The sequence below is a fragment of the Dendroctonus ponderosae genome, unplaced genomic scaffold (genome assembly GCF_020466585.1).
Source record: "Dendroctonus ponderosae isolate FM_Combo_2020 unplaced genomic scaffold, Dpon_F_20191213v2 Dpon_F_20191213_1, whole genome shotgun sequence".
In the NCBI taxonomy this organism is placed as follows: domain Eukaryota; kingdom Metazoa; phylum Arthropoda; class Insecta; order Coleoptera; family Curculionidae; genus Dendroctonus; species Dendroctonus ponderosae.
In genome coordinates this window covers 35,872,050-35,881,317 of record NW_026017110.1, presented here as the reverse complement: position 1 = coordinate 35,881,317, position 9,268 = coordinate 35,872,050, and the positions used below count along the sequence as shown (strand labels likewise).

Below are 9,268 nucleotides of genomic sequence, written 5' to 3'. Positions count from 1 at the left end.
GGGCTTCCACCTCTCAAGTGGTTGCTAGGACGTGTGATATCTGTCCAACCTGGGTCGGACGGTATTGTAAGGGCAGCTACAGTCAGAACGGCTACTTCCACCATTCAACGACCTGCAAGGAAGCTGTGCATACTACCTTTGGACATTGAAACCTGAGGCTTTCAAGGCGGGCGGCATGTTGGCGCGGATAGAACATTTATGAACTTGTCAGTTCGGCGTCCAATCATTATTTTTGTGCTGGTGTTTTTTGGTGTGTAACAATGAAAAAGTGAAGTTGTCAATCTAATAATAATCAATAAATAGAAATTAATAAATCAGCAATCATCCAATCAATCATCTATAAAAAGCGAAATAAAAAGGCAAGCAGTAATCCTCAGCGCACTAAAGCACAAAGGTGTGCAAAACACATATATCGCATTCTGAACATAAGTTAGAAGCATTTTTGTGACGGTGATCAGCAGCGACAATAATTTTCCAGCACTCCACGAAAAATCTCTAGGCAACTGAAAAAAAACGCTCATCAACTACAGTATCATATATACCTAGTAAAAATCTAAGATCACGTTCAATAAGGCTTAATTAAACATTTATTTTCTTGCTGTTTTGTTTTAGAATTTTTGGGTCAAACGTTTTCCCCATCATGGGTGGTTTTATTTATCATGCTTTAATCTTTGTACTGTCCGGGTGATTTCTCTAGCTAGAGGTAGAGGGGTATTAGTCGCATTTGCAAACAAAGTACGACGTTATATCTCCGGACAGCAATGCTTTTCAGCAGGGTTTTTAAGCTTAATTTAAACTTAAACTGGTCATAAGTTCTATGTGGTAGAGGCTGATTGATGTTTTTAAAACATGTTCGTTGGGTATTTCGTCTGAAAAGTGTTAACAGCTAGAATTTCCTTTCATCTTTTATTACGGATTGGGAAAAAGTTCTCTTGATTCACACTAAATAACGAATTATTCAATTAAACGTAGATTGGACAGTTATTACAAATACACTCATTATAACCAGGCCAGTTTCTTCGGTGATTGAATGTGCATTGATAATTGCCATTTTTTTGGAGTAATTTCAAATTAAATATGTCACGGAAAACAACATTAGACCACTCACTAAACAATATTTTTGACTTACAAAATGAATTATGTAAAATACACATTTGTGTGTTTGTCGCTGAAGATGAAACGAAAGTCTAATTAGCCAACATGTTCCTATTTGCTGTAGTAATATAGACCCTAATGTTATTATGAGACGCTAGAGTGTCTGCCGTTGGCAAGTTTCCTAGCTTCAAGTAAGGAAAAGGGAATAATATTTAGTTTTCTGGCAAGTGGAGATGTGAAAGAAAGCGAGACTAGAATATTAATAACGATGAATAGCTGCTAGAATGTTACATTTTACCTGCAGTTTAAAGATTCAAGTTATCAACTCCTTGCGTTAGTTATATAGGGAGTCGAATCTAGAACCATTTCACTCCACAGGGTGTCCCACCGAGAACCGCCGCGGTCGATTTCCGGCAAACTATAATTAGGAGAAAGTTGAAAACTCAATAGTGTGCCGAAATCATTGGGGGCAAGCGATCTAAAATATTTTCAAGATGGCTACACTTTTGGTTACACCGGAAGTGGGTATCAACTTGCTTACTTTAAATGGAACACCCTATATATTATTAGATGTTTTGATTCTACTCTAAGTTACAAATATGTTTGGTGTACATTATCCTATACCTAAGCCTAACCGCAACAAATAAAATAAAAGAGACAACAAGATGCGGTGAAGTTAGGATAACGAAGTCATCTTGCGGTGAGTCCTGCAACAGAACAGCCCCCCGAGTGCTACCGTATTTTTGGGGCAAATGAGTTGACCTAAATTGGTCACAACTGTCATACAAAACCACCTGTTGAAGGTCATGTATCATTGATCAATATTATTGGTCAAATAAAATACAATTATGTTGTTAAAACATAAGAAGTTTTTTCAAGAGCAAGAAGTACTGCCCGATTCACTCCAACCATCTTTGTGTCCAAATCACTTTTCGTATACTTTTGCCAGCAGAATGGGCTCATATTTTGAGCAGCAGCTGAGTATATAACATACATTATAGGAATGTAAGTCCTTCCTCGGGAGAATTATCGGGACAATGAGGTGTCCGGTGTTTGAGAAAGTGCAGTTAATGCGCAATGTTTCTAGTACTCCTGGAAGGCTCAGCTGCAATAATCTCCAATACCTGTTCCTCTAGGTCTGGAAAGCGAGCACCTTAAGATTGTCCACTATGTGGGTCAATTCCTGGAGCAACTCGTTTAGTATCCTGCCCTTTGCTGGTGTACGTTCGTACAGGTCCTGCTCCGCTGTGGCATTTTCCTATTAAAAGCATAATCGCAAATTCGCTGTTGGTTTACATTTTGTGAATGGAACTTCAGCGTAGGTCACAGTTTGACAAATGCTTGTTATTATTGACCAATGTAACTATCTGTAATGATCTGTTAATGACAAAGCACATCGTTGTCACTTCTCACGTTGATTTTTCATCAAAAAATTGTAGGAAAGTACTTTTTTAATACAAATACAAATACAAAAAGATCGTAATATTTCTTTTAGAATGCTGAAGTATTCTAATAGGCTACTAATAAAACGAGGGAGCTTTTCAAAATAATGGTTAATAACAAAGTTGAAATTCGATCTTCAACTGTTAATATCTTTATTATATATCTATATTATCTTTTCGAAAAAAAATTGTTCAATGTTTTTCTCGTATTCTCTACGTGGGTTCCTATATACAATTAAAGGTTATAAATAAATAAATATAAAGAATGACGCCAATTTTGAATCACCCTTTATATGAAAAAAATTGTGTGCAAAACTAAGCTCGTTTCGATTAATAACTTACAAACTAAAATTAAATAAAAATTGCAAGTACTTTGTTAGAGGTATATTACAATGAGCAATAAACAATACTCGATGAGAAAACCAAACGCACGCCTTTTCACTCAATAATCGCAATCGATAATAATAAACAATCCCAGGACAACGCCACCAGATGCCCGGATGTACCGCCCGCCCTCTGCTGTCCGAGCTATGGAGTAGCTCCGGTGTTGCCACTCCCGTTCTGGTTCCGCCCGCCAGTGTTGCTGTTACGCCGATTTCCGAGGTTGCTTACAACTTATTTATTGCGCCTTGAGTGAATAAGTCTGTAAATTTTTAAATAGTTGTTGCTACTTATGTATTATCATAATACAGGGTGATTCAAAATTGCCGTGATTTCTCTGGAGGTGTTGTCTGGCGCTGTCATAGGAGTACAGAAAAAATAGTTAAAGAAGTTAATTGTTATTAAAAACTGAGAAATTTGCGAAAAACTATATCAGAAATACGGCAGCAGTGTTTTTCAAGGTAATCTGCCTAATTAACATTGCGCAAATACCTGTTTGCTTCGTAATTATTTACTTATGATAGACAAGGATAAACAGTAAATTCAACAAGATTCGTTGACTACGTATGAATGTACTTTCGAAATGTCAACCTGTGCCTGTGTAATTTCCTTATTATCCACTCTTATCAAGCAGCTTCTCGTATTCAGTTAATTAACTCCTGCTCCATTAGTATCTTCTTGTGCTGTGTGTATCGTACAAACGTGGTAGGATTGTAGCGCTTCCTCGGTATTTATTTCGTGCTTGGGAAAGTGTCAGTTATTGTGCTCTGAGTGCCCCTGGAAGGCCCTGATTCGGTTCTGTCCAATACGTGTTCCTCTGTGCCTGGAACCCGAACATCTATGGTCCACTATCTTCCTGGAACCACTCTCCTCGCTATTTGTTGGCGTGAGTTCTTTCAGCTTCTGCTATGTTACTGTAGCATTTCCCCTGAACTAATCCCATATCCGCAAATTCGTGAAAAGAACTTCAAAGTAAGTCACAGTTTGACAAATGATTGTTATTATTGACAAGGGGTATCCACCTGTAACCATCAGGTAATGACAAAAAACATCATTGCCGCTGTGCCTTTTCGTCAAAAAATTGTAGAAGAGAACTTTTTGTTTGTAAACGAAAACTATTTCGCAATTTTCAACTTGAAGAGCTGACATATAGCAATTTTTAAACACTTTGTATATTTTTTGTTTTATTAGAAATGCATGCATATAGTTTAGTAATAGAACTTATTCTTTTCTTTACGCATATGCTGTATTCTGTGGTACAGGCATACAAAAATCTGTTTTGCCAAATAAAAGCCCAGGCATTGGAAAATTCTATGCAAATTTCGTCCAGTTCAAAAATGATTAGTTCTCGAAATTTTGCAAACATGATCTTCCTATATGATAAATTTGATGAGGACTTTTGTTGCAGCTACTCTTGGTCGCTCGAAAAGCGCTATTTGTTGAAGCAAATTATTTTAAAAACTTACTGTGTTTATTGAAAGAATTTTTAGATTTATTATTGAGCAAAATTTTCCAACTTAATAATGACAAAGATGGTGCGTCAAAAACATCCAACAACATATCCATATGAATTCTTGAATCTGGCAATATTTTGGAAACCAGCAATTTTTGGACTAGATAAAATTGCTAATACTCACCCCATTTTCTGCCATTAAAGGTCATCGAATTTCACATTATGGGGTATCTAGTCAAAAAAATATATTTCAAGAGGCATGGACCCAATTCCGAAACACACTAAGAGGGAGTAAGAAATATTTCATTAAAACCTTCATAACTTCAAACAATGAAAATGATTTGAGCAAAATTTCCAATATTTCTACCTCAAATGCTCGCACTGCACTTCGCTAAAATCTCCAGAATCTGATCGTGATATAGTAGAGAAAAATTCATACCAACCATCAATATTTAAGTTGAACTATTGTCGGAAGGGCCCTAACATTATTTGCTCCTGCCGAGTCAGCGCCTTGAAAGCGGAATTCTAAAGCGCTTGAGTAAGTGGATCATTTTTATGGGTCTTCTTTAAAATATATGTTCAATGAATACCAAGTACAATAGACCGCAGCCATCACTAACATTTTTAAAATATAAATCTTTTCTCTGAGAGTGCATTTCATTTTATGACGATACAATGCTCGAGGCCAAATACACAAGGCATGTGCGCGTAGCCAAATATACAAATTGATGGTTTTTTCAATTTAGAAAAATATTAAACGACGCCACTTTATTCAGCTGTATTTTGATACGAACCCCAATTAAATTGTAATTTCCATTTTTAAACAATTTTTTCATTGTTATTATTAAATTCGCTTTATGTTCCAATAAGTTCAGAACCTTTCGGTTTTGAAGACGAACATAATTTTAAAACGAGAGAGAGGTTTTCCGTTTGCGCAGATATTTGAAATATAATGCCCACCCGGATAATATTAAATTAATTTTTCACCAGCCGAAGCAGACATGGTTTTATCGGAAACATCATTTAATTAGTATTAATGCGGTATATGTTTAATGCCAAACAAATATAATTCAAAATCCAATAACAGAAATTTATGTTTAATTACCGACATTTTGTCTAAATAATTAAATGTAGCACTCAAGTTCTGCTAAACATTTTACCAGTCAATTATTGGTACATTGCCGGGTTGTGTCTCTACTGGCAAGGAAATTCTGACAGGTACCAAATTAGCTCTATGCGAGTATCTATAATGAGCAAATATATAACAACGATAAGTTGTAGATAAATTTTATATTGTTGAGGCGTATTCATTTTTTACACACTGCTTTTTGGGTATTTTGCCTCAAAAACGTTTATATTTAAATAAGACAGAATTTTCTCAGGCATTTTACTACAGATTGATAAAGAGTGCTCTTATTTGGCAATAAGAACGAATTATTTATCAAAAAGTAATCAAGAACTATCACCTAGAGGGTTTCCTGCGACGCACTCAAGCACTCAAAAATTACCCTGACGTTTCGATAGCTTTTTTCTGCTAGCGTTATCAAAAGAACTCTATAAAATAAGAAATTAGAGCACTCTTTATCAATCTGTAATAAAAGACGTGAGGACATTCGTTTAGGAAAGTCTTTTTTAAAAGCAAAAATTTTTGAGTCGAAATACCCACCAAAGAGTTTGGAAAAAAATATAACAACGAGTTAAACTACAGGGTGATTCAAAATTGGCGTCATTCCTCTGGAAGTGTTGTCTGGCGCTGTTATAGGAGTACAGAAAAAATAGTAATAGAAATTAATTGTTATTAACAACTGAGAAATTTCCAAAAAACTATATCAGAAATACGGCAGCAATGTTTTTCAAGGTCATCTTGAAATTCGGTCTTCAACTGTTAATATCTTCTAGAAATTTTCTAAAAGAATATTTTCAATATTTTTCTCGTACTCCCCAAGTGAGCCTCTATCATCCCATAAAAGGAATAACGTAAATTTTAAATCACCCTGTTTTTAACCTACGAGCACTACTGAAAGTAGTATAAAACACATTTCCTACCACCTACGTAAGTTCCATTTCACGCAAAGTTCTGATGGTTTCAAACAAGGACATCAATGAATAGACCAAGCTACTTTTATAAATCCCGATTGGTTTGGGACCAACATTGAATTCTACCGATCGGCGATTTATCAATTAAAAACAGGTGGTAGGCGTAGTAAATACCTGTATTAATCGATTCATTCTATACATGAAAGATTCATTCATTTTCTGACCATAACCTCTACATTATGTTTGAAATTATATTGGCTATAATAGTAACACAAATTTTTTTAACATTTGATAGCGATTAAATAGGGATCGAATATGGCTCTTCTCTGTATATATAAAAATGAATGTATGTCTGTTTGTCTGTCCATAAAAACTCCAAATTTAACCATGATCACACCGAGCTACAAGGTTAAAATTGTATGTAATGTATAAAACTGTATGTTTCTTCGTTTATTGGAGAGTAACTTCCTGACAAAATTTCAACTCACGCCACTGGTCCCTGTTTACAATCGTGCAAAACAGTACAGATTAGGAAAAGTCAGGCCGATTTTTCTGCAAATGAAACCACTTCGCACGATTTCTTTTAAGCGTAAAAGTTTATTCAGTTTATCACCAAAAACAGGAGAAATTGTCGTTTTTACTGGTTACGCGTTGTCATGATAAATGTTTCATTATGTTTTCTGGTAATTACCAGCTAAAATTCTTATGACTTTTTAAATATGAAATTTCGACCCTGTTATTTTAACGACATTTGCTTGTCGCCTATTACAACTAAGCAACTATAACACTACATACAGGGTGTCGCAATAAGAATGGTAAGCAGCTGTATCTTGGAAGGTATGTGTTGCAGGGTGATCGAAAAAAAGAATTGATAACAAACTTGAAGAAAAGAATTTCCAGTGTTAGTAATGAGCTTTGTGTACTTTAATATGTACAATTAATAATATATATTCGTCCTGTTCCGGTTGTAGAGGCGACGTACTTCCTGTCAAGCGCAGTCGGTAAGGTAGATGCTTGTTATGCCTGGTTCCCACAGGTATTTTAAAAAGTCGATTTTATACAGAAATTGTCCCTATAAGTGAAACATCTATTAAGTTTAGTCAAAAGATCATAAAAAACCGTACTGACTTACTTTATAGCTCTTTTAACAAAACAGACATTAATATCGAAAATGCGGATATACTACTAGTTAGGGTAAAGTTGGGATAGGCGCTGCACTATTTGTTCAAGATTAATTTGATGAAAACCTGATTAGTTGGTAATAAATAAAAACCACAAATTATTGAACAATTAAGTTTATAATAATTTCAAAAGTAATTCAAAATTAAAAAACCAACTACAGGATTGTTACAAAATAAAATAGGAAAATAATACAGTTGGCAATCTCACCCCACCATGTAGGTGTGATGGCGCATTGCAGTAAGGAGAAATTACTTATGGAAACGCCTTATGAAAGAAAATTCGTTAGCTTCGCTATTAAAATGAAACGTCTTCCTACATAAATTTAACTGAGGTAACGCTTTTTTCCCCACATAACATGCAATAAATTTAATAAGAACTGCATGTAGCACCATGAAGTCATCTTTGACATTAAAACCACTTCATCCATTCTCCATTTTCTTGGCGAGCGTCATAGGCCTCTAAACAGGCAACAATCATTTTCATGGAAACTTTATCATTTGTGAATTTTTATAAATTTTCTTGGCTGCAAGCTATTCTCTTCTTCTTTTAATTCCACATTAATAGAATTTGTTAAAGTTTCTGGTAAAGTTGGTAAAAGATTTTTCAGAATTTTAGGTCGGGTGGGGTATCCAGTCTGAACTGACAGATTCGTGAACTGAGGGTGAAGCAGGCTTAGCCTGATTAGACTCCTAAGACTCGATTTAGATTTCTAGGTTTTTTTGAACAGCTTGTGCTTCAAGTTCCACCTTTGGGTTTTCATTTCTCGATGAACAATTTATATCCACAAAAGAAATAAATGTATGTTCTGTTATTACAGATGGTTTTAACGGATAAATCCCTGTAGCACGGAATCCCGAAACTCCGGTCTGTGCAGTTGCAGATCGGGACCAGGCATCTCCTAGAAGCTGTCCAAAATGCCGACTTTCAATGCGTTTGTTCGGATTACTTCTTACAAATTCGTCACATGCAAGTTTAAAAGAACTCTTGAGGGGTTTGAAGAATGATTGGTCTAAAGGCTTTAAGAAATGTGTAGTGTGACTGAGAAGACACAACATTATAATGTCATTACCAGCAGCTGTTTCTAGCATTCCAAAGGAATTCATATGAGATCCGTGTCCGTCTAATATTAAAAAAGTTTTTCCAACTGGTTTTCTTGGAATGAAGTGATTTGTTAACCAATCTATGAATATTTCCTCAAAAATGTAGGCTGACTTTTTTCGCATTGTTATTACAGCTCCAGCTGGCTTGTTTTCTTCCCAAACTTGCTGCTTCTTTACTCCATTGAAAATGTAATATGGAGGTAAAAACATACCTTCCACATTGCAATTGGCGACGATTGTTTCCGCCCTTTCTTGTGTTTTAGTGACATGTACATCTTTGCTACCCTTCATTGTTATTACTTTCCCAGGTTTATTATTCAACTGAAGTCCGCTTTCATCCACGTTAAAAATTTTAAGGGTTTGATCAATAAATCGTTTTCACTAAAAATTTGGCTCAATAATTCAAAGTATTTAGTGACCTCCACTTTATTTAGCCCTTTGGATCTTGCCAGTGAAACGCCTTCATCTTTTCTGAGAGACAAACACTGATTTCTGGTTAGAAACTATTTTTACCAGTCCTTTCCAGCCATTTTCAAGTCGTTTTTCTCGATCCGTTATCTTAGGGTTCTTTCGGGCGC

The 9,268-nt window shown here is 35.4% G+C and overlaps 1 protein-coding gene across 1 annotated transcript; it reads right to left on the bottom strand.

Annotated features, from left to right (window-relative positions):
* Positions 1-8,291: 8,291 nt before the first annotated feature.
* Positions 8,292-8,981, bottom strand: LOC125504071 (MFS-type transporter clz9-like). Its single transcript, XM_048665451.1, has one exon. The coding sequence runs from the start codon at positions 8,979-8,981 to the stop codon at positions 8,292-8,294; it is 690 nt and encodes a 229-aa protein (XP_048521408.1).
* Between the last annotated feature and the right edge of the window lie 287 nt (positions 8,982-9,268).